This window comes from Fukomys damarensis, unplaced genomic scaffold (genome assembly GCF_012274545.1).
Source record: "Fukomys damarensis isolate Sample0158 unplaced genomic scaffold, DMR_v1.0_HiC HiC_scaffold_39, whole genome shotgun sequence".
NCBI lineage: Eukaryota > Metazoa > Chordata > Mammalia > Rodentia > Bathyergidae > Fukomys > Fukomys damarensis.
Window position 1 is genome coordinate 83,863,125 of NW_022900951.1, and position 26,543 is coordinate 83,889,667.

Consider the following 26,543-nt stretch of genomic DNA (forward strand, 5'->3'; position numbering starts at 1 on the left):
ATGTAGCTCAGTGGCGCCACAGTTGCCTGGCAAGCGTAGGGTCCTGAGTTCAATCCCTAGTACAGGAAAAAAAAAAAAAGATTATAATCTGTGGGAAATATTGGGAACACAAAACAATAGAATATTCACTAATTCAGTGTCTAGGGTGACTGTATAGACTCTATGATTAACAAGACTGAACTAAGAATCTTCTCTCAAGCTATAGCAAAAACTTCTTGAAGACTTCCAACGTGTTCAACGGTATACTCCAGAACCACAGAAAATAGTAGTAGGTCCATCGCAGGCACTTGGTACTTCATGGGTACAAGGAGACTGCTACCTCTTCTTGAACTTGTATCATGTTAAAGCTTCATTACCACTTGTTCCAGAAGATAACCTCCCTGTAAACCTAGGGTGTGGCCCAGAAATCAGGATTTGTAATAAAATCCACCAGTGATTCTGATGGTAAGTGGAATTTGGTAAGCTCTAAGGCTCCTTCTAGCTTCTGTATCCTGTGGCTGATAATAGTTTACTACCTACTTCCATATACAGTGTGGCTGGTAGTGGTTTTTAGCTGTAGCTATTCATTAAAACCACCTGAGATGCTCTTAAACTACTAATTTTTAGGCTGTAGCTCTGACTAATTGAACTAGAAGCTCTGGGGATGTAACCTTAGTATTGGGCTTTTGAAAACATTCCTTAAGTGATTCAGATATGCCTGTTTCATTTGACATATTCTTTTTAAACAGAATGATTTATGCAGTGGCAGGCTATTATGGAGGGTATTTCCAGGGATCACAGGAGTCCTTTCCCAGGACTCCTCAAACCATACTGCATAGATAGCCACTTATTAAGCATCTATGTACAGTAATACCACGGTTCACAAATGCTTCTGTTTGCAAACAATTCAGTTTTTAAACAAAAGCATCTGATAAAATTTTGCTTCCATTTACAGACTCCACATCAGGTGACAAGCACAACTGCGCCCATCTTCCCCACACAAACACAGAAGTGGCCACCTTCCCTAAAATTGTAAAACAAATTATGTTCCTGAACTGAGGTACCCCTGTATTGTAAGAAGTTCGTTAATCTTTGAGTGACTGACTATTCCCATGAGTGACTAAATATTCATGAATAAGTGTACCAAGTATCTTGACAAGCTGTAGGTCTGCAATAGATATTTTAAAAGAAAGTACTGAGTTTTGATGGGCCTCTTAAAGCAAGAACACGCAATCCCTTCCAATGAAATCCTAGTTTTCTGGCTCTGAAAACCTAAACTATATCCAAAGAACCTGAACTGACTCTGCTTGAAGCCACCTGCCCAGAAAGAAAACCCAAAATAATATAAATCACTACAAAGGAGTTGGTTTTCCCAGAGCTTCTTGAGGTATAGTGCTCGACTGATGGTAGGTATTTAAATCATGTTTGCTAAATTCATTATTAATCTTAGCAATCAACTAATATGCTGTGTGCTGGGCCTGCTCTGTGCTTCGTGCTAGGGTAAGGCATAATAATATAAAATGTCATCTCTCTTTGTTCAGCCTGGCTTAGGAGATAAGCTGTAGCAGTGTGAATTAGTAAGACTACTGTAAGAAATCCAGGGAGGGAAATGGAGGATTGGGGAAGAATTCGCAACAAAGGTAGAATTTAAACTGGGTTTTTAAAAAAAGATGGCATTCGGCTGGTCAAAAGGGATACAGGGGGCCCTGAAGGGTATGATAGTGGGGGTGGGTACATGAAGTGAGAAGTGAAAATAAACCCACGGTGTGCGGAACAGCTGCCTCCAACATTCCCTTGACCCGAACCCAGTTCTGATGCCTCGACCTGTCCCAACCCATGGCCACTTTGCCATGGCCAGGCTTCTTTCTTCGCTTTCTTGTACATTTCTTAGGTGTCACAACCCTGTGGGCTTTCTTCCTTGCACTCTGGGTAGAACCACCATGTTCAATAGAATATGAGATTAGAGATCAGTGGGGAATGAGGTTAGAGTCCAGTAGGGCTGATGGGTGCCTTGGTAGACAAGTGAGGACCTGTTCATCTCTAGGCAGCACAGAATAAAAAAAGGATAAACCTTGTGTTCCCTCATCAAGGATCTGGTGAGACCAGAATGCCCCCCCATTGTCCTATGTGCCCATAGTGATTACAGTGGGAATTAACTATAAGTGAGCTCAGGTGTCCAAGACAATGAGCCAGCAAAAGGAAAATCAGGAACACAGAGATTCAGGGAGGGAACTTGAGCTCCATCTTTTCACAGTAATGAAAGTGGGGCCGCTGATCAACCTCTTCCAATCACCCCCTGCCTTCCCCGGCTTCTGGTAGCCACTATCTTACTCTCTACACCTATGAAATCAACTTTTTTTTAGATTTCACAGTTAGATAGCAGGAATAAATACTGATGTTCTATTTCACAGGGTAGTGACTATTGCTAGTAATATATGTATATATATAAAAAAAATTTCAAAAGATCTACAAGAGATTATTTCAAATGGTTCACCACAAAGGAGTAATAAGCCTGAGGTAATAGAATTGCCAATTACTCAAATGTGAACATTATGCAGCATAGGCATGTAACAAAACATCACGTTGTGATGCAGATGTGGTGGTGCACATCTATAATCTCATCTCTCTGGGAGGCTGAAGCAGGAATGTCTCTAAATTTGGGTCCAGCTTGGGCAACTCAGTAATTTAGAAAGACCCTTTCTTAGCTATTTTTTCTTGTTGCTGAGACAAAATACCCAGTACCCAAAGTTAAAGGATGCAATGTTTATTTTGGCTCACAGTTTGTATAGGTTTCAGTCCATAATTAGGTAGCTCCAAGGCAGGGAGTTAAAACAGAGGGGCATCAAAGAGAAGAAACAGTTCACGGTGGGCAGAAGACAAAAGGCAGACGGCACCAAGCAAGTGAGCTACAAATGTCAAGCTCTCCTTCCATCCCTTATGTTTTTATCCAGACTACCACCCTTAGCGTGGGTAGCACTCACACCCAGGGTGGGGCATCCTTAATTCTACACAGAACTATGCCAAACCAATCAGTGAACTAATTTACTAATCACATACCCTTAATCTCAGCATCACACACTCTAGATCCAACCACCTTTGAAAAAGCCCCACCTATGAACACAGGAGGCTTTTGGGGGGACATCTAGAAACAAGCCATAGCAGAACCTGTTTCAAATTTTTGCAAAAGGATTGGGAATGTAATGCAGTGCAAAAGCCCTGGGTTCAGCACTTAATACTACAAAAAAATCAATACTCAATACTACAAAAATCAAACTTTAACCCATAATATATACAATTATTATGTACCAAATAAAATAAAGTAAAACTTTAAGAAAGGGGGGCCCTAAAATGTTTGGCTATATACCTGACTTTGGCCAAGATATAAGTGATCACAGCATTGAAATTTATACTAGTAGAGCAACCAAATTTAAAAATGGTCAAAGAATCTGTAGCTTCTAAATTCAGCCCTAAGAGAAAGAGAAGCAGGCTCTCTTTTCAATTCCTTATTCCACCTAGCTTCTGGTTTCATATTTGCTTCAAGGGGCTTGCAGTGGCCCCAGAGGTACTTAACAATTCAAGTCCCATACCTCAAGCCCATATTCATTTTAGTCGGGAAGGGTGCCTATTGCAAAATGAGATCCCAGCATCTTGGAGGAAAATAGGGTCAGTGAAGAGCTCAGATGTCTCAGCTTTAACGTACTCATTTAAATTACGCTTAATGAGTTAGGGCATCTTCAATAATAGATTCCTGGGTCCCACTCTCCCAAAGGTTCTGACTTTTTAAGTATGGTGTGTGGGGGCCTAAGCTTCTGTGTCTTAACACACACAGACCCCAGTGATTCTTATCATTGGCATATTTTAGAAACAGTAGGTTACTGCATACTAATAACAGCACAGGGGTCAGGAAACTTTCTCTGTAAAGGGCCATGTAGCAAATATTTTAGGCTTTGCAACCAAACGTGGTATCCCCAAAGCAGACATAGGAAATATGTAAATGAAGGTCATCACTGTACTCCAATATAGCTTTATTTACAAAAACAGATGGTAGGCAAGATTTGACCCATAAGTCTGTCATTTACTGGGTGCTGAGGTGTTTGTTACCCCTTCCTGACATCACATTTGCATTTTGACCAGGACCCTCCCAATCCTCAATATTTCACTTCAAAGGAATAACCCTAGTATTAAGAACTCCATTAAAGGGGAGGAAGAAGTGGGAGGAGTAGTGGAAAGGAAACAAGGGAAAGGAAAAAATGGAAACAATCTTTGTAAATAGGGAGGGTTGAAAGGGTTGAAGGGAGGGCAGGGGAATGGGGAAAAAATAAGAACCAAGATATATCATGTAAAGGTACAAATACCCAATGATAAATGTCATCATATTGTACACCTAAAATGTACCAATAAACTTAATGAAAAAAAAAAAAAGAACTCCAGGCCCCACAACTGAGCCTTGAAGATGTTTGGGACAAGGAGACCTTTGGGAGCCACTTTGTATCCTACCATAATGCAGGCCTCACCTATGTCTAAGCATAAGGCTAGACATGACTCTGTGACATCTAGCAGTGACATCTAGCAGAGACCAGCTGGCAATAAGTGAGTCACCATCAGCAATCAGGGCTGAAGACTGAGAACGGCGTGGAATTTTAGAGACCAACAAGACAAGGGTCAATGAGGAATGAGGCATAAACAAGCTGAAAATAGCTCTGAAACAGACATCCAGAAATGATTATACTCCCTGAAAATATTGGCAATTCCACTTCCGTCTGAATCTTTTGCTTGTAGTGGCACAAACAAAAAAATCTGTAGGACAGGATCTAATTTTGGATTTGGGGCAGGAATAACAAAGATACTGTCACTTCCAGTATGGATGAATAGGTAAAAAGATAGTATCTGTTAGGGTCCTTCTTCATTTGAATCCATTAAGGTAGAAGCAGAACCAGTGTGTGAATGAATGTCTAGCATTAGCCTGCTATGGAGGAATAATCACAAGCCCAAGGCTCAGGAAATCTGGGTTCTGGTTTCAGCTCTGCTACTCAACTATCTTGATACTTTGGGTAAACCATATCCTCTTCATGGACCTCCATTTAACATGTTAAAATGAAGGGTAGACTTCATGACCCCTTCAGGTCTCTAGAGATACCTTGTTCCACATTGTGCTGTGGAGGTATCTGGTGGCAGATGATCAAAGAGAAGTGGAAGGGTGGCTGTCAGGTGGATCAAATATTCCACCTGCCTGTGTTTCCTCTTCCTTTCCACCTTGGTGGAAAAGTGGAGAATGTGGAGGTGGGAATCAAGCTGAGCTGTATGAGCAGAACTACAGAACTTTCTATCTTGCCCCTTTCCTTTGCTTCAGCTGTAGCCCCTGCCCAGGATTTGAGCACCCAGCTGTGCAACACACCAAGGCATTTATTGACTCTATGAACAATCAATACTGTAATCACTTTCTGCAGTGATCTCCAGCCCTGGATTTCATTGTGCTATATAGTCTACTGCCAACAAATTGCCCCTGTGGCTCAGTGGTTCTCAATCTTGGCTGCACCTTGAAATCATCAGAAGCGTTTATAAAATACTGATGATGGGCTTGGGATTTAGCTCAATAGCACCACACCTAACTTGCAAGCACAAGGTCCTGAGTTCAATCCCTGGTACCAAAAAAATACTAATATTGCTCAGGCCTCAGCCCCAGGACTTCTGATATAATTGGGCTAGGTTGGGGCCTAAGCCTTGGGATTATTTTTCCAGTACCAGGGATCAAATTCAAGACTTTGAGCTTGCCAGGCAGGCGCCATGCCACTGAGCTAACATCCCTGCTGCCTTGGGCTTTTTTAAAGCTCCCTATCTTATTACTTTTCTCGTTGCTGAGATGAAAAACCCAGCATCCAAAGTTAAAGGAAGAGAGTTTTAATTGGCTCACAGTTTATAGAGGTTTCAATTCATAGTTGTCTGGCTCCAAAGCAGGGAGACATGGCAGAGGTACATCACAGAGAAGAGTTCATGGCAGGCATAAGGCAGCAAAGTAGCAAGGAAGCAGCAAACCAACAAGCAATGGCAGCAGCTGCAAACGACCACAGTAGCCCTATTTCCGTCCCTTATATCATGTCAAAGCTAACTGCCTTAGGGCGGGTAGCACTAACACCCAGAGTGAGGCACCCTTAATCTTCGTACCATTAATCTCAGCAATCACATACTTAAAGGAAGCATTATACACACTAGATCCAGCCACATCCCCAAAGCCACACCTATCACCAAATGAAGCTTTGGGGGGACATCTAGATACAAGCCATAACATTCCCAGAGTATTTCTACTGTGCAGCCAGGCCCAAGACCCACTGCTCTAGTTCCTGCTGGATGAAGTGGAACAAGGGGCTTTTTGCAGTTTGCCCTCTGTGGGGAATGAGATTGCTGGCTTTGACAGAAAACACCCCGGGGTCCAAGGCCTATGACCTCAGGAGGATATTTGTTTCTGCTGTGTCTTTATCTTAGGGCTCTGCCCTCCTGTGGCTGGTGGTAAATTAATCCCAACTACAGTGAAAATGGCATAAAATAGTTTAATGTATTGCCTTTCCAGCTAGCAGGAACGTTTGGGGGTCTAAACACAGAATTCCTAATTGTAGGACTCAGGGTCCATGGTAAAGTCCATGGAAGAGATGGTTTGAAGTGGTCCCAAACCTGATTTGCCCCCTCATCCTCACCTCAGTAAATGATAACCCCACTCTTCCAGTTGACTCTTTGCTTTCTCACTCCCCACATCCAACCCATCAACATAGGATCTTGGTTCAGTCTACAAAATATACCCAGAATTCATTCACTTTTCATCATCTCCATTATTACTACTCTAGCCAAGGCCTCCATTATATACTAACTGTACTGTTGCAGTTACAGATGTTGCAGTTAGACATATATATAACTGGTGTTCCTACTGTTGTCATTGTCCCCTACTTGCTATTTTCTCCACAACACCAGATATACTTTTAAATGCATTTCAGACCCTATCTGCTCAAAACACTCCAGTAGAGTGAAATTCTCACCATAGCTTACAAGATCCTAAATGACCCAGTCCCCAGCTGTGTCTCTGAACACTTCCCCTGTGATTCCTCCCTCATCACTGTATTTCAGTTTTATTAAGGTTTCTTGCTGTTTCTCATCTAATCTTATGCCCGTGTGAAAGCTTTGCTGTTCTTTCTGCTTGAAAATATTTCTCCAGATAGCCTCATGACTGTTTCTCCTTTACTTCCTTCAAGTCTCTGCTTAAATGACCCCTCCTCTTATAATCTAAACTACTCAGGAGGCTGAGGCAAAGGAGTTGCAAGTTTAAGGGCAACCTGGGCAACTTACTGAGACCCTGTCTCAAAATAAAAAGTAAAAAGTGCTAGGGATGTAGCTCAGTGGTACTACACTTGCTAACACGTTCCAGGGCCTATGTTCAATCCCCAGTACTACAAAAAAATTAAATTTAATTTTAAAATGGCATCTCATGGGCTGGTGATGTAAGCTCAGTGGTGCCACACATGCCTGATAAACACAAAGTTCTGAGTTCAATCCCCAGTGCCGCCCCCCAATGGCATCTCCTCAGAGAGGACCTTCCCTGATCATTTTGTCTCACTTATGTGTGTACATCCAATGAAATTAGTACATCAAAGAGATGTATACATTTAAGACATGGGCTCAACCTAGGTGTTCAACAAATAAATGAGTAAATAAAATATGGTACATACACGCAATTGAATACTATTCAATCTTTAAAAAATGAGATTCTAGCTGGTCATGCACTTGTAATCCCAACACTCTCAGAGACTGAGGCGGGGGGATCCTAGGTCCAACTTTAGCCTGAGAAGCTTAATGACTTAGCAAAAACTTGTCTCAAAATTAAAAATAAAATTTAAAAAGGGCTGATGAGGTAACTCAGCGTGAAGAGCCTGGATTCCATTCCCAGTACCTCTCCCCAATAAGAGGAAACTCTTTTGTTGCAGCAACTTGGATGACCTGGAAGACATTATTCTATGTAAAATAATAGGTGTAGGGGCTCATGCCTGTAATCACAGCACTCAGGAGACTGAGACAGGAGGCTCACTGCAAGTTCAAGGCCAGCCTGGGCTACATTTTCAGTTCAAGACCAGCCTGAACTAAATAGCAATACCCTGTCTCTAAAAACAACAACAACAAAAACACAAGGCCAGGGATGTAGTTCAGTGGCACCACACCTGCAGCTCAGCAGCACCATGCCTGCCTGACAAGTGCAAGGTCCTGAGTTCAATCACTGGTTCAGCAGGGGGAATAAGCCAGGTGCAGAAAGATAATCTCACTTATATGTGAAATCTAAAAACATCAAACTCACAGATGCAGAGTAGAATGGTGTTTGCCAGAGGCTGGGGCAAGCGGAAGGAATAGGGAGGTGCTGTTGAAAAATGCAAAGTTCAGTTAGGTAGGAGGAATAAGTGTTTGAGATATATTGCACTGCAGGGTGACTCTAGTTAGTAACAATGGATTATAGGTTTCCAAATTGGTAAGATAACACCTCCACCACTCCCATCTTTATTTACTCATTCTCTTGTGTGCTCTCTTACCCTGCTTTACTTTTCTTTATACAGTAGTTCTCCTTTGTCTGCAGGGAATATGTTCCAGGACCTATAGTTGATACCTGAAACAACAAATAGTACTGAGCCCTAAGCATACCTACATATGCTGTGTTTTTTTTTCCTATACATACACATTTAGAATAAAGTTATAAATCAGGCATAGTAAGAAGTTAACAATAATAACTAATAATGAAATAGAGTAATTATAACTGTGCTGTAATAAAATTTTTTCAAAATGTATGAATTGTTTATGTGGAATTTTCCATTTGACATCTTGAAACCATGCTTGACCTTGGGTAGCTAAAAGAGCAAAAGGGAAGAAGTGTTTATTGTCTGTCTGTCCCTGCTAGAATGAATGCTACACGAGGTCAGGATCTTCTGTCTGTCTTGTTCACTGCTGTATTTTTCATCAACCAGAGCAGTGCTTGGCACATAGGACGCCCTCCATAAATTTGTCAAATGAAAAAATAACACCCCCCAGACATGAGGATGCCCCCCAACCTCAGTATGACTTCTGCGTTCCCTGGCTCCAAGCTGTCAGGAGCTCAGCAAGGACCTGAATCTAAAGAGTCCCTCCCTTCATATCCAGGGAAGATTGGCTCCAGGCTCCCCATGGATGCCCAAATCCACAAATATGCAAGTCTTTGTATAAAGTGGCATAGTATTTGAATGTACCCTACCCACATCTTTCCATGTACTTTAAATCATTATTTATAATACCTAATGTAATGTAAATGCTATGTAAATGATTGTTATTTTATATTGTTTAGGGAATAAAGACAAGAAAGAGGCCTGTACATGTTCAGTAAGGATCCAAATTTCTTTAAAATATAGTTGATCTGCAGTTGGTTGAATCTGAGGGTGCAGAACCTGTGGATACAGAGATTTGGATGTAGTTTCTAGCGTTTGCTAATTATACTTCCTGCTGAATTTTGGGGTGAGTTTTCAAAAACTACAGGGCCTACCTAATTCTTTGGGCATTTCTTATAGAACTAGATAAACAAAGTGGTACAGAGCCCAGAGGTAGAAAGCCAGGAGAACTGGCTTAAATCTCTCATATCTCTCCTCCCAAATAGTGTAGAAACTGGATGAGTCATTTCAGAGTATTAGATCTCCTTTCCCCCACATCGAGAAATATTTGTTATGAGCCTCCTTCCAGGGGTAGGGCATATCTGTGAGATGAATGACATTATTTGTATAAATCTTTTGGGATACTTATACTCAAATGTAATAGAATTCACCATTAGGTATAACTCCTACTAAGAAAGCCAAATAAATAAAAATTCAATGTATGTTATTACTAAAGAATTTTTGCAAACTCCCTAGATAGGGAGTATTCATAATGGGATTCAATTTACCCACATTTGATTCATGCCCACATTTTCAGAATACACCAGTCATATAGGGACATACTCTGCACATTTTCTTGCCCCTAGTAAGTAATTAATATTTATTTGCTTATTCCTTGATAAGTAAGGCAAAGTACACCTGTACTGGGACGTCTTAACTCTGATGTGACAAAGGCTAGATTTCCCCCCAGAGATAGAGAACTCACCAGCTCTCTGTTCTTTTTCCAGTCTCCTAAATCTGCCTTCATTAGTGCTGCAAAGAAGGCCAAGCTGAGGTCCAATCCTGTGAAGGTTCGATTTTCTGAGCAGGTAGCAGTTGGAGAGACAGACACAGTAAGTACATGCTCAGCCCCCTCTCTTCAGCCCTCGGCCAGAATCAGGTTGGCTGTCAAGACATTGCTCTGGAGCCCCTTGCAGTGGATGGGGTTTTGAAAGGGTTGGAGTAGGAGGAATTTCAGTACAGTGAGTGAGGGGGTACTGAGTAGAGAGGAGCGGGCCCTGGGCATTGCGGGGAGAAGAAACATGTATTGATTCATGCAGGATCCTCTTGGTGCTTAGAGAAATTTCTGTCCATAGCACTATAGCTTACACTTAAGGCAAGTGCTCCATAAATATCTTTTGGCTACTTGATAGAAGCAGGAAGGAAGTAATGGTTTTCTGAAGATCCACAGAACTAACGGCTGGTTAAATTGAGCGCTCTTCACATTTAAGTGGCCCTGCGACTCCACACCTTGACTGTAGAAGACTGGTGATGGGCAAAGCTGCCTAGGGGAAATGACACAGACTCTCCTTAAGACTCCAATTTTTTTTTATTAGGTACCTGCTGGGCACCTTAGGCACCACAAGGGGTGCAAAATAAATGCTTGTTTCCTGCCACTTTCTGGATACCTTTCTGGTGTTGTAGGGACACATGGTTCACATTGAGACAATAGAATATCCACTGCTGAGTGGTGTCATCTTAGGGAGGTAGTGTCTGACAGCCCATGCTATGTAGCTGCCAGTTGGGTGGGAGAGGGCTTCTGACCAGCCCATGCTCTTTCTTGCTTACATTCAGTGAGCTGTCTGCTCCAGATGTGACGATGCGAAGAGGTGGGTGGAAAGCAGAAAAGTGTATTCAGCAATGATGGATTCTGGCCCAAAGTCCCCCAGGAATCTGTGAAAGTTCGTGATAGTCCAATGGGACAGGGATAGCTGGAGCTAGCAGGCACTCGTGCTTTTTGTAGACAGTAGTGGGATGGGCTGTCAGAGGCCTTAGCATTTATGTACAGAGGCACAGTTGCAGTTGCTGAGAGAAGACAGTAGACCAGAAATAAGCAGGGAAATCAGCAGGATATCAAGCACTTCTATAGTTCTTTGAGTCAGAGCCACTCAGAAGAAGGGATAGAGGACACAGGCATCTCCCGTCTCCATTTCCATCTCGGCCCCCAAACCAGCCCAAGCCCTCCATCTCTGTACAATGAAAGCTGGAAGGCCTAGAGGGCTACAGGACCCCACTGGCAACCTGGCCGAATAATTTGTGACTGGAAGTTCCATAAATCCTCAAAGAAAATGGTGAAGAGAAGCAAAGATTGGTGCGGATAGTGGAGCGGGAGCAGGATGAAGCCTCTAAAGACGAGAGTGAAGCAGATCTTGAGGTCCAAGTCACCAAGTGGACATTTGTATCTTAAACCCTTGAAAGCCCTGGAGACATATGGCTTGAATTTGCAAAGTGTGGATAGGTATAGCCTGTCCCAATTCAACATTACAGAGTAATCAACCAAGGCCAGGACACCCAGTGAACAATTCCCTCCCCTCCTCTCCCTTCCCTTCTTGCTCTCCTTGTTTTTTCCTTCTCTTCCTCTTCCTTCCACTCTCTCCTTCCTCCACCATGACTGTCTTCTCCATACCTCGAAACTAGGCCACAGACACAATCATGCCCCTACTATAATCCAGCCTGAATCCAAATGCCTCAGAGTAGTCAGAACCCATCCTAAATTACTTCTCACTCCTGGCAAATCAACAAGCATTGCTCAAGGCTCCAGTCTGGGAAAGGACACACATCAGTCTTCCAACTCACCGTGCTCAGGAAATTACCTGATGTCACAGCAGTACCCCATCCACCACTGCCACCAGTGTGAACCATAGTAGCCTTTTGGGACATGGGAGAGTCTAGGTCCAGGTGACTCCAAGCTATTCTCTCATCTCTCTCCCCTCATGTTCCAAAGCTTTATTAGGCAACAGGAGCAAAAATAAATCCTGTGGGTGCTCCTTGCCAACTCTATTTTGAAGCAAAATCAATTAAGTAATTATCCGAGTCCAACCCAGTGTGCTAAATAAAAACTGCCACTGCTGAGCGTCATTAGCCGGGGGATCCAGTCCTCTGGGCTTGGCAGGAATGTGGCCTCTCATTAGTGACAAGGGAGCCACACTATTCCATCTTGATATCCCATCACTTCCCACCTTGCCTTGACCCCAGGCAAACTTGATCCCAAGCTCCCCACCTCTGCTAGCCACATTCCAATTAAAGAGGATTTGCTTGTTTCTACTTAAATGCTTTGTCTATGATGGTCACTAGATCTGGACTGTTCTCTTTTGGCTTCTCCAATAATCCACATCCACAGTCTCCTTCAAAATCAAAATCTGAAGCACCTTACCTTGAAAACCTTAACCATTTTATGCCTGTTGGTTTGTTCTGATTTCACTGTGTGTGTGTGTGTCTGTGTGTCTGTGTGTATACACTATAACAGATTGCTGTAAGACTGGACACAAGTCCTCTATTTTTTTATAATCCTCCGGGGGTTTAGCATAGTTCTGAGTGTAAAGTAGTGGTTCAATAAATGTCCACTGAGTTCAGGAATCTTAGCTTCTGTGCAGCCTATGAGTTCCTGTAGAACTGATAATGTTAGGCCGGGTGTGGTGGTGCACTCCTGTAATCCCAGTACTTGGGAGGCTGAGGCAGGTGGATTGCTGTGAGTTCGAGACCAGCCTGGGCTACACAGTGAGTTCCAAGTCAGTCTCAACTACATAGTGAGACCCTGTGTCAAAAACCAAAAAAAAAAGCAAGAACTGACAATGTTAGCCCAGAGAAATGGTTGCAGCCTTCTCATGAGTCTAATCATTCAAGTACCCACATACTAAGCACCTACTGCTCATTCTTTGAGCAGCTACTTATTGGGCAACTGTGTGCCAAAAACTGTTTATTGTTGGGACCACAAAGATTCATAGACCTGGTAGTTGAGCTCTGAGTTTACAGTTTGGGGACAAAAACTATTCCTCAAAAATATGACAGTATTGGGGTTGGGGATTTAGCTGAGTGGTTCATCTACCTGCCTTGCAAGCTCAACGTCCCCAGTTCAGTCCCCATTACCAAAAAAAAATGACAGTACTGAGAAAGGTGTGTATAAATTGCTATATGAACACATGGGAAAACCAGGCCCTAAGTACGTGATGATACTGAACCAAGGCTGTACAGAATATATATTTGAGCTGAGCTTTAAAAGGTGAACAGAAGTTTGACAAGAAGGGAAAGGGGAAGGCAGAAGGAATGGCCTTTACTCAATGAGTTTTTACTGAGAAATTAAAATGTGCCACTGTGTAAGAAAGAACCCCCTTGCCTCGGCCAGAAAAACTTAGGCTAAGCAGTTAGCAGGTTTTCAGAAATGGACCTTGCCAGTGGTTTTCAATCAGGATCAGTGCTGCCAACTCCAGGAGCTTTTGGAAATATTTCAGGGTGCTTTGGATCATCCCGATAATTTGTCATGCTACCAGCATTTAGTGTCTCAGGGTCAGATATGCTGAGTATCCTCCAGGGAATGAGACAGTCCTTGAACAATGAAGAATTGTCAGAGACAAGGCATGAAAGAGGCAAAGGTACTAGAAATGGTAAGACATGACTCCAGAGAGGAAGGCATGGGCTAGAACTGAAAGGGCCAGGAAGCTGAGCATGGAGACACATGCCTATAATCCCAGACTACTGGTTGGCTGAGGCAGGAGGATCCCAAGTTCCAGCCCAGCCTGGACAAGTTAGTGACTTAGAGAGACCCCATCTCAAAATGAAAAATTAAGAAAGGGATGGGAATGCAACCCAATATGAAGGCCCTGGGTTCAATCCCCAATACAGAAGGAAGGAAGGAAGGAAGGAAGGAAGGAAGGAAGGAAGGAAGGAAGGAAGGACTAGAATACCATGAAGCAGAGAGAATGGAAGAGCAGAGGCAGACAGAGAAGTGGCTTCAGCTTGTACAGGGTCTGATGAAAAGGGAAGTATCAGGAGAGAGGCTGAGGTGAGTGAGGTGGGCTCAAAAGGGACCTTTCATGGACACTTCAGGCTGTTCTTATAGCCCAAGCATAGCTCGAAGCTGTGGCACTTTGAACCACAGTAGAGTGTAAGTGCACTATGATGTCAAATGAAGGGTTGACTTTTGATATGGCCCAGTGTCTTCTTGGGCAATTTGGTTTTGATCTCCACAAAACACTATTATTGATCTGCTTTCTCCTGTCTCTGTCGTCCCATCCCTTTGGCTCCCTGTCTCCTTCACCTTCTCTCTTCCTTGCCACACCATCCTGTGGCTTCCCGCCTCCTTCTAAATGATCCCTCTCCTTTCCCTGCCTGTTCACAGAAAATGATGAAGAAGGAAGCCCTCCTCCTCATCCCCAACGTCCTGAAGGTTTTCTTAGAAAATGGGCAGATCAAGTCATTCACTTTTGATGGCCGGACCACTGTTAAGGTACATACAGTTTCACCTAGGTCAGCTTTTGGTCCCATGTTCCTCTGAGAATGCACGTGGCTGCTCACTGCCAAAGCAAGGTGGCCTTTGAACTCCTCATACTTCATTTAGAAATGCCTCAGATGAGGCTGGGTGTGGAAATTTGCATGTTCAACTGTGTGCTAGTAATTGCAAAAATATGTGTATGCACATGTGGGCACCTGGATGTATGTCTGCTTATCAGTTGCTTTATGTGCACATTACACAGCATCATCGGGACTCTTAGGAACTAAGAAGTCTGAAGATCGTTAAGCCAGTTAGTTATAAAGCAAAGGTGATTTATATTAATACAATAACACCTATGCAAGTTTATACACAGCAATAAACAAATGACAGAAAAAGAGAAATAAACAAATGCACTCTCTTGAGATTAGCTTAGCCTTCCCTTCCTTTTTAAATAAAAACCAGGTTATGTGCACTGAACCAAGATTTGAAAAGTCCAGCCACAGCCCCTTTAGCATTCTTTTCCCATTCAGAGCAATTACAGTACTGAATTGTGATTCTTAACGACTCAGCCAGGTGTCAAAAAGTCCTAGTGATTCTCCGTAGTCCTGAGGAGTAGAGGCAATGATATAATTTAGCTCTAGGTTCACTGTGCTCTGGGACAGAAATATCTGCTCTTATGTTTTCTGGACTCTCTTCAGAAAAAGAATGTGAACCCAAGAATGAGTATTTTAATACAACTGATGCTCCCCAAACTGTTGGGCAACTACCGCACCTACCCGAGAAACCTACCTTGTCCCACAGGTGTCCTGAGGTTGCCACGCTGGGGACAAGAGAATCCTATACATAAGAAAACCCTGGGCCAGGAAACTGTTGCAAAGAGGATTTATCCGGTGCTCAGAATGGGCCTTCCCAGTGGTTTTCTACAAGGGTTGGTACTACACCCTCCCCGAGAAATTTTGCAATTGTCTGAGGGTGTATTGGATCATCCAAATGATTTGTTGTGCTACCAGCTTTTATTTAGTATCTCAATATCAGAGATGCTGAGTGTTCTGGCGGAGGTGAGACCATCCCTGAATAATGAAGAATTGCTCTGTCCGGAGTTCCAGTAGCATTTGGTTGCAGTACAGTGTGCCTAAACCATGTTGATTGAACCAAGTTTCTTTTTTTCTTTAATTTTCTATTAGTACACGCATGCAGCACATAACGATTTCATTCCTCGTGGAATTGAACTAAGAGTTTCTTTGGGAACCTGAGGCCTAGGTGGGTTTCCAAGAGAACCTAGGACCCAAGTGCACTCCTTAGGGAGCCATAGGATTGGCCACTGACGTTCTCAGGCTATGGGAGGGGACTTTGAAATAAAACCAGGCTACCCAGAGGGGATCCAAATGTCCCTCCTCCAGATGTGGCTATTTCTCTGTGTTGAAATATCCCTTAGTATTTGTTCATGGGTTATGGGCCCACTGTAGAGTCTGTCTCCACAGTGGAACGTGTGCCACCGTCCCTTGCCCCTTGGAATGCTCCTCCAAACATTTTCCTACCTCCTGTCATCATCGTGCTCATGGCATCCATCTAGCCTCAGCTCTGCAGAACAGCAGTGTTCCTCTCACTGATGATGTCACTCTGACTTCAGGAAGGGTACACTGGTTATTTATTGGAGCTTTGACAGGTTGCCAAGCCATTTGTCCCACAGAGGTACATGGATGAATTGACAGCCTGGCACAGGGGCTATTACACTTGTAACACCAGTTGGCAATCATCTGCTTGGCCATTCACAATCCCAATGCAGCTGAACTGCAAAGAAAACTTCATCTGTCCCTGCCAGAGCTCTAGCAACACTGGCCAGCAGCTCTGTGACAACTTGGATAACACAAAGAGATCCTCTCAAGTACCCATCAATTTCCAGGCTCCCATCTGAATGGCTAAATATCTTTCAGTGTGCACTGAGGGACTTGTTTGGCAGCTCTGACTGTCAGAGAGCTTTCTATTCCCATGCCTGCTTCTTTCCAGCTTTGGGGGGCTGGGAGATGCCGACTCCATGAACATGCACACTGGAATACAGAGAATATGCCAAAGTCACAGCAAATAAATAGCAGAAGTCTCAAAACTGACATTTGGCCGGCCCCCACCAATATGTTTCCAGACGCCCTAGTATTAAAAGTAGGGCAGCAGAGCAGACAGAGCCCAGAAGCAGTCAGATTTATGACTACACCAGACACGTGACATAATTCCTCTGCATGGACACATTTTTCAAGTTGCTAAATTGATAGTCTATAAAAACCAGCTGCAGTCAAAAATGAACATTTTATGAGTAACTCAAGTCATTTGATTTGGATTATGAATCTAGAAATAGTATATATCTGATCATATAGATGTAACTTTTGCTTTTGTTAATTCCTAAGTAAAGAGTTGACAAACAAATCAGAGTGGACATTGTGACTTAGGAGAGAAGATGGGGAAAGAACGAACACTGAACTTGGCAACCAGGAAATAATTTGTTGACTGGGAGGAAGGAGGGAGAGACACAGCTTTCTTTTACCTCTGTACCTTTGGTGTTCCCCAGGGCCCAGACCTGTAGGCAGCACTCTTGGCTCCCTTATTCATCTTGGAACACAAAGTCTGGGCCACCATAAAGGCTAGTGTTTCAGCCTGCTCCACAGGACGGTTGTGCTTTGTTTTTGACACCACCCCCCCACGTGTTTGGTCCTTAAAACAGCTGAGAGCAGAACAGATCACCCTTCAAGGCTCTTTTTCTTTCATAGGATGTGATGGTGACACTACAGGACCGTCTCTCCCTAAGGTACATTGAGCACTTTGCTCTTGTCCTTGAGTATGCTGGGCCAGAACAGAATCACAAGTTCCTGCTTCTCCAGGACAAACAACCCTTGGCTTATGTAAGTAACTCCTTTATCCTGACTTTGGATAGATTTGCATGTGACCTATACTAGAGAAGAGAATCCAAGACATTTTCTATCTGGAAAATTCATGATGATATGCTCAGGTAGCTCCCAGAAGGCACATTTCTTACCTGAGGCTGTTACTACCCAACTCCAGAGGGCCTTTGACTATATACCCTTTGTAACCTAAGGAGAGCATTGTTAGATTTTTCTTGCCTTGAGATGGCTGCTATATAAAACAGCAACCTTCTCCTTCCCATAATGCCCTGCTTCCCATTTAGAATATGGCTTCTTCCACCAAAAGGACCACCTTCTTCCCAAAATGCCCCTCTTGCTGCCAAAGAGTAACCTGATGCTTACTACCCCCTTAGCAACTAGTGATGTCACAGACTCCTCCAATCCCTTACTGGTACATCACTCGACCCGACCCCAGCTCCTATAAAAGAAGTTCCCTCTTCTGCCATGTTGCTTTCTCTCCTTCATTCAGAGATAGGCTAGAGATCCTCCCCATAATAAAGTCTTGTTATGATCCTGGTCTGGTCCTGGTTTTTGGCTCTTTTTACCTAACAAGCATGAAGACCAATAGTCTTGGTGTCTTAGTGAAAAGAGTACAGGATGGTGATTCATAGCATAGTACCTGGGATGACATGTGAGAAAAGGCTGGGAAAAGACAGGACTGCTGGGTGGCATTTCCCCAAGGGAAAGCACCAAGAAATACCAGAAAGGCAAACAGGGCAGGTCAGTATTCCCAGGTAGGGTGGGAAGAGTTGAAGAGGGACAGCTGGGAGGAAATACATTTTCAGAGCCTACATGGAAGCCAAATAAAAACTAAAATTGAGCCAGGCATGGTGTTCAGGCCTGTAATCCCAGTACTTGGGAGGCTGAGGTAGGAGAGTCAGCATGAGCTGGAGGCCAGCCTGGACTACATAGTGAGTTCAAGGCCAGCCTGAACTATACAGTGAGACCCTGTCTCAAAAACAAAATCAGACACACAAAAAAATGAAAGGAATTTTGGAAAGTGTCTTCAAATTCATCTGTCAGTCATATGGAATCCAGCTCACAGGTAGCAAAGGAAAAGTTAAGAAGATCCTGCTTGGAGGGCAGCTTAAGTGTCCCACTCCTCTGCAGGCCCCAAGCATCCAGTTGGCCCCTTGTTCCAAATGGAATTTAAAACTTTTTATTATACAAAATCTCAAACATACACATATGTAGAAGGAATATAGTATAACAGATTCTAGTGCACATTTCCAACTTCAGTGCTTACCACTATATTGCCAACTTGCATTTGTCTGTACCTTGAAATGGAGTTTTTATTCTCTCTCTCTCTCTCTCTCTCTCTCTCTCTCTCTCTCTCTCTCTCTCTCTCTCTCTGGAGTTTTCATTCTTGAAACCCACAGTAAGTTGTTCATTAGATCTGGCCCTTAATTAGCAACTTACTGTGCTGAGCCCCTTTGCAAACTATAGGCCTGAGCCCCACAGCAAAAAGAGCCTAAAACATTCTCAGGAGTCCTTACTTCCTCATCAGTGTCGTGGCACTTGGACCCACTTATTGATACAGGTCATATCCTGTATATGCGATTTTAAAATACAGTGGACCCTTTATTTATGAACTCGATTGGTTCTCAAAGGCTGATTGTAACTCAAGTTGGTTGTAACTCAATATAGCTGAGATCTGGATGCTTACCTGCGTGCACAGTATAGATAACAAGAGGCAGGTAAATCTTCCCTTAACCTAATTAACCCAAGTTGTTCATATGTTAGCCAGTCAGAACTTGAGTGTCCACTGTACATCACTTTGAGTCAAAAGGGCAGACCTGGCTCCACGTCACTTTACACTAAGGTACAGTAGTCTCCCCTCTTACCCACAGGGGATACATTCCAAGACCCACAATGAATACCTGAAACTTCAGACAGTACTGGACCCTACATACACTGTTTAATCATATAAGTTAATACCTATGATAAAGTTTAATTGATGTTAGGAAAAGTAAGAAATTAACAGTAATAAAATAGCACAACTACAAAAATAGTCTATGGTAAAAGCTACTTAAAAATCACAAATTGCCGGGCGTGGTGGTGCATGCCTATAATCCCAGCATTCGGGAGGCTGAGGCAGGAGGATTGCTGTGAGTTCGAGACCAGCCTGGGCTACATAGTGAGTTCCAGGGCAGTCTCAACTACATAGTGAGACCCTGTCTCAAAAAAACCAAAAAACCAAAAATAAAAATAAAACTCACAAATTGTTTATTTCTGAAGTTTTCTATTTAAATAGTTTAAGGTCAAGGGTGGTTGTCGGTAACTGAAACCAGGGAAAGTGCAACCTTGTGTAAGAGGGCATTGCTGAATATGAATCTGCCAGGTGGGAGACAGAATGGGAAGCAACAGCCCAACGCTACCCCAAACCCCACTTTAAGGACCTACCAAACTGACTACCACAATCCCAAGCCATTGATTCTAGATGTCTCTCCCACATGTCTCGTCCCTGTGACTCAGGTGGTACAGCGGACACACTATCATGGAATGAAATGCCTCTTCCGAATAAGCTTCTTTCCCAAAGACCCCGTGGAGCTGCTGCGTCGGGATCCTGCTGCTTTCGAGTACCTATACATCCAGGTAGAGTCTGGCTTGGGGATACACAGACAGACAGACCAGTGGACAAACAAGCAAGCAGGCTATTCTGCCATCACAATGAAGTCTCTATGTAAGTTTTTCCAACGTCCAGGTAGCTCTGAAGGCCCTTTCTTTTTCTACTACCATTGTAATCCATGGCCAAATTGGCTGGCCTGGTGACCTGGGCTGGCTGTGGCTCAAAGTTCTCTTCATCCACACAGAACTCATGAGTTTTCAGGAACATATAACCTCAGTAATCCTGGAACCTTCACAGGAGCCCAGAGTTTAACAAGCCCACTTCAGTTTCAGAAGAGCCTCAATTTCTAATACCTAGCTCTAGTAAGGGTTTGATTCCAAATTCACTTCATCCAGACATTTTTACTGAGCACTTCCTCTGGACCAGGCCCTGCACTAGGTCCTGGCAGTCAGAGGTAAAAAGAAAGAACTGTCCTGTTTCATCAGAGCTTCTATGTGCATAATTAAATAGGCTGGTAGCAGGGTTCAGTGTCGATGAGGGCACCCAGGAAGCAGTTTGCCAACTCTGCGTGGAAGAAAGACGATGACAGCTCCACAAACGAAGGCATACGTGCTGACTTTTAGCTACAGAAGATAAGTGGAAGTCTGCTGTGTAGAGAGACAGAGGAGACATTCTAAGCAAGGGGCCTCGGCATTTACAAAGGCGTGAAGCAGCGTGACATGAGAGAACTGTGACTAATTTATACTAATTTATTATAACTGCAGCACAGGATGTGGTATAAGGAGCAGTATTAAATGAAGTTGGAGAGACAGGAAGCAGATGTTAAAGGGTTTGGTAGGCCATGGCAAGCACAGGCATTGTTGTGGAGGCTGGGCAGTGGTTGTGAAAGTCTGGTCACTGAACTGGTAGCATCAACATCAGCTAGGAACTTGCAGAAATGCAAATTCTTGGGCCCAACCCAGTCCTACTGAATCAGAAACTCTGGAGGTGGAGCCCAGTGATCTATTTTAACAAGCCCTCCCTGAGATTCTGTTACCCAAACAACTTTGAAAATCACTGCTTTAAGACACTGGCTTTAAGACACCCTAGCTGCACATTAAAATTACCTGAGAAGCTTTGGAAACTTTTATCCACCCCACCAACGGCTGATTAAATCAAAATCTATGGGAGGGGGGCCCAAGCATTGGTAATTCCTTAATTCCTCATGTAATGCTAATGTGCAGCCAAAGTAAAGAAATTCTGGAGGGTGGGGACCTAGGAATGACAAAAGGAGAATGTTCTGGTCAAAGGAGCAATTTCAAAAGAGCACACCATGCCAAGGAAGCACACTAGCTAGGGAACTATGACAGTTATCCACAGGAGAAATGATGAGAGTCACAATCCAGGCTGTAAGGGAGAGGTAGAGCGGTATTCAGAGAGACCTAAAAAGTAGAATTGATATGCTTTGACTTGATGAGTGTCTGGTAGAGGTGACATCATTCCTCAAATTAGGGAATAAAGGCAGTGGAATAGGTTTGAGATGAGTTCATTTGGAGATATATGCAGTTTTAGGTGCCCACAAGACATACACACAGCACTTAAGGAGGAAAAAAACCCTCAAACTTCATCTATCTCTGATGGTGACCCTAGGAATGTGCTGTGAGACATCATGACTGTCCTTTCAAACAGTTTAAAATGTCAGAAACACTTCAGGCCGGGATTTAGTTCAGTGGTTCTACCGCCTGCAAGGACCCGAGTTCGATCCCAGGTCCAAAAAAAAAAAAAAACATTTCTCAGCTCAAGTTTCTTTCTTTTCTTTTCTTCCCCCCCGCCCCCGGTACCAGGAATCAGATTCAGGAGGAAACCAGGCAGGAGTGGCACTATCAAGTACATCCCCAGCCCAAATCCAATGTCTTCCTTTTTTCGTACCAGAAATTGAACTCAGGACCTTGCACTAGGTAGCCAGGCACAGTGCCACTGAGCTACATCCCTGGTCCCCTTGGCCCAAGTTTCTTTACCAGCCTTCTAGGGTAATGTCCAGGCAGGGTTGTACACCATGCCACGCTGTGCCACACTGTCAGGGGTGGACAGCAAGCCACTGTTCTGCAACATCATGCCATGCTCTGCTGGAACACGCAGCTCCTGGTGATCCTAAACCTAGCATCGGTGAAGAACTAGAGGAGTGGTTTAAAATAAAAGAAGATGGCGAAGGAGAAGGAGAGAGATGGCAGACAGCTACTCCCGAGGAGTAGGGAGAATTTGAAAATGAATTGCTAGTGATCTCTCCGGTGCAGCTCCTTTTACTGAGATCCTCGACCTACCGAGGCTCCTGGAATCTGATTGGCTCCCTGGCTTGTCTTTCCTCCTAACCTTGGATTTCTTCTGGCCACAAGACCTTTCCCTGTCCTTTGGAGAGGGTAAAATTATTGGTTGGGGGCTAAGGATAAAGAAAGGGGTAAATTTGTGATTCTTAGGTTAATTGAGCTAACAGGGAACTTCCCAGTCTTGAATCTTTGTCTTCCTAATCACTTGAGTTTAGCTGCCTTTGTCTAATTCCTCAGAGTCTAGCTGCCTTTATGCTTATAATTGCTGGAGTCTGGCTACAAGTCAAAACTGCCTTACTAATTTTTAATAAAGCTCAATGAGGCCTTCACCCTGTCTTTTTCCTACCTGGAGTTGTCCCTGTCCCTACATTAACAGTCAATGAATTGTGTGGTTGCTCTATGAATTTCTGAAGTTTAGTTCTCATTTCTTTTGCTCTCAAATTTCTTCATTCAAGTTTCTATGGTTTGCCTCAGCTCTAATATTTTGTTTTTGTTTTTTTTTTTTTTTGAGACAGGGTCTCACTATGTAGTTGAGACTGACCTGGAACTCACTATGTAGCCCAGGCTGTTCTCGAACTCAGCGATCCTCCTGCCTCAGCTTCCCTAGTGCTGGGATTACAGGCATGCGCCACCACCATGCCCAGCTTGTTTTGTTTTGTTTTTTGTTCCTGTTTTTGCTTTTTCAGTTCTAATATTTTGGCATTTGATGACAAGACCACACCTACTCTTTTTCCTCCCATTATGGTAATGTGGACATATGGACTTTAGCTATATCCTTTTTTTTTTTTTTTTTTTTTTATGGACCTCCTGCTTGCCAGGCAGGCAATGTGCTACTCAGCTGCATCAGTAGCCCCTTCTTTTCTATATTTAACAGTTTTACTGAAGTCTAATAAACACACATTAAACTATGTGCATTTAAAATGAACAGTATAGGGCCGGGGATTTAGCTTAGTGATTCTACCACTTGCCTTGCAAGCGCAGGGACCCGAGTTCGATCCCTGGTACCCCCCCCAAAATAAATAAATAAATAAATAATAAAATAAAATGAACAGTATACATTTTTACATACATGAAGCTATCACCACAATCCAAATATTGAACATATCCAGTATTCTCAAACCTTTCCTCAGGCCCCCTGGTAATGCATCTTCTCAAGCACTAGACATCTAGTAATCTGCTTTCTATCACTATAGCTTAGTTTTCACTTTCTAGAGTTAACATAAATTGACTTATATGGTACATATACTTATTTTGGTCTGGCTTATTTTGCTCAGTATAATCATTTTGAGATCCATCCATGATTTTGCATGTATTTATTGTTAATTTGGTTTTATTGTCAAGTAGTATTCCATGGTATGGATGCTCTAGGATTTATTACACCTATTGATGGACATTTGAGGTGTTTCCAGATGTTGGTTATTACAAATAAAGCTTCTATGAACATTCATGTACAGCCTTTGTATGGACATATATTTCTTTCCTCTTGGGTAAATACCTCCTAATGGAATGGTTTGATCGTATGCTAGATCTATCTTTCTTTAAAAAAAAAAAAAAGATGGCCGGGAATTTAGCTCAGTGGTTCTACCACCTGCCTTGCAAGCGCAAGGACCCGGGTTCAATCCCTGGTACCAAAAAAAAAAAAAAAAAAAAAAAATTCAATACTGTTTTTGTGAAGTGGTTATACCATCTTACATTCCCACCAGTAATGTGTGAGAGTTCCAGTTTCTCCACATTCTTGACAATACTTAGTGTTACTAGTATGTATTCTTTACTCTAGTCATTCTGACAGTGTATAGTAGCATTATGGATTCCATTTTCATTTCACTAATGACTAATGATGTTGAACAAATTTTCATGTATTCACTTCCTGTTGTACATCTTCTTTGGTGAAATATCTGTTTAAATCACTTGCCTGCTTTTTTATTGGGTTGTTTGTTTTCTTATTATTGAGTTTTCAGAGTTCTTTATGCATTCTGGAAACAAGTCATTTGTTGGATATGTAATTTGTAATTATTTTCCCAGGCTGTGGCTTGTCTTTTCAGCCTATAAACAGTGTCTTCCACAGAGCAATTGTTTGAATTTTGATGAAGTCCAGTTTGTTAATTTGTTCTTTTATAGACAGTGCTTTTGATACCATATCTTTAAAAAATCCTTTTCTAACTCAAGGTCACAAGGATCTTATTTTGTTCCCCAGAATTTCTATAATTTTAGGTTTTACATTTAGGCCTATGATGTATTTTGATTTTAGTAAGTGGTGCAAGATATTCATCAAAGTGCGTGTGTCTGTGTACTAACATATTAATAGACCTTTATTCCAGTGCCATTTACCATTTGTTGAAAGACCTTCCTTTTTCCATTGAATTGCCTTTGTATCTTTGTCAAAAGTCAATTGTCCAGGCTGGATATGGTGGTGCTTACAATCCTAGCACTCTGGGAGGCTGAGGCAGGAGAATCACAAATTCAAGCCCAGCCTGGGCAACTTAGCAACTTTAGTAAAACCCTGTCTCCAAATTAAAACCTGGGGATGTAATTCAGTGCAAAGGCCCTGGGTTCAGTCCCCCGTACCCCCTCCACACACACACACACACACACACACACATCCGTTGCCCACATACATGTGATCTATTTCTATTTCTAAATTTTCCATCTGTTCTATTGATCTACTTATCTATCCTTCTACCAACATCAACATCATAGTCTTTTGGTTACTGTAACTTTACAATAAGTCTTGAAATTAAGAAGTATGTGTCATCCAATTTTGTTCTTCCTTTCAAAAGTTGTTTTATCTCATCTAGGTCCTTTGTATTTTTGTGCCAATTTTAGAATCAGTTTGTCAATTTCTACTAAAAATCTGATGTGAGCTGGATCTGATGGTACAGGCCTGTGTAATCCCAGCACTGTGGGAGGCTGAGGCAGAAGGATCACAAATTCAAGCCCAGCCTATACAACTTAGTCTCCAAAAAACAAACAAACAAAAAAAATGGGGTGGGGTATAATAGCTCAGTGCCAAGGCCCTGGTTTCAATCCCCACAAATAGATAGATAGATAGATAGATAAATCTGGTGTGATTTGCATTTGGATTGTGGTGAATCTATAGATCAGTTTGGAGAGAACTGACATCTTAACACTACTGAGTCCTCCAGATCATGAATACAGTATTTCTACATTGACTGAAGTCTCCTTTAATTTTTCCCAGTGGCATTTTATAGTTTTTGATATACAAGTCTTTCACATATTTTGTGAGATTTCAAATATTATTTCTTTTTTTGTACTAGGGATCAAATTCGGGACCCTGTGCTTGCGAGGCAGGCAGCAGAACCACTGAGAACCATTATTTCATATTTTTGATGCCAAAAAAAAAATGGGATTTTTAGCCAGGCATGGTGGCTCACTCCTCTAATCCCAGCACTCGGGAGGCTGAGGCAGGAGAACGCTGTGAGTTTGAGACCAGCCTGGGCTACATAGTGAGTTCCAGGTCAGTGTCAACTACATAGTGAGACCCTGTCTCAAAAAACAAAATAAAATAAAAATAAATGGGACTTTCGTTGTTGTTGTTTTGATGGTGGTGATGGTGGTGGTACTGGGAATTGAACCCAGGACCTTTGCACTGAGCTATATTCCCAGACCATTTATTATTGTTTAATTTTGAGACAGGATCTCACTAAGTCACTAAAGTTGCCCAGAATGGACTCAAACTTGTAATCCTCCTGCCTCAGCCTCCCAGAGTGCAAGGATTACAAGCCTGTGCCACTGGGCCAGCTAACAATTTTGATTTTTAATTTCAATTTCCATTTGTTTGTTGCTAGCATATAGAAATGCAATTGGTTTTTGTATATTCATTTTATTTTCTGCAATCTTACTATACTCACTTATTACTTCTAGTAATTCTTTTGGTTTGTTGTTGTTGTTGTTGTTGTTGTTTTGGTTTTTTGAGACAGGGTCTCACTATGTAGTTGAGACTGCCCTGGAACTCACTATGTAGTCCAGGCTGGTCTCGAACTCACAGCAATCCTCCTGCCTCAGCCTCCCGAGTGCTGGGATTACAGGCGTGCGCCACCACGCCTAACTTGGTTTATTGTTTTTTACTTGGTAGATTCCACTGGATTTTGTATATAGTGATCATTGACAAAGTATTTCTTTTTTTCTTTCTTTCTATCTTTTTTTTTTTTT

The 26,543-nt window shown here is 42.6% G+C and overlaps 1 protein-coding gene across 2 annotated transcripts in view; it reads left to right on the plus strand.

The window, feature by feature from the left end:
• The window catches only part of Frmpd3 (FERM and PDZ domain containing 3), a 145,083-nt gene that overhangs the window by 84,299 nt on the left and 34,241 nt on the right, over nucleotides 1–26,543 (plus strand). For both annotated transcript variants that reach the window (XM_033760362.1, XM_010611831.3), the window contains 4 exons: nucleotides 10,130–10,234; nucleotides 14,497–14,604; nucleotides 17,349–17,480; nucleotides 19,977–20,096. In XM_033760362.1, coding sequence (XP_033616253.1) covers nucleotides 10,130–10,234; nucleotides 14,497–14,604; nucleotides 17,349–17,480; nucleotides 19,977–20,096 — 465 coding nt within the window. The remainder of the gene's footprint in view (nucleotides 1–10,129; nucleotides 10,235–14,496; nucleotides 14,605–17,348; nucleotides 17,481–19,976; nucleotides 20,097–26,543) is intronic.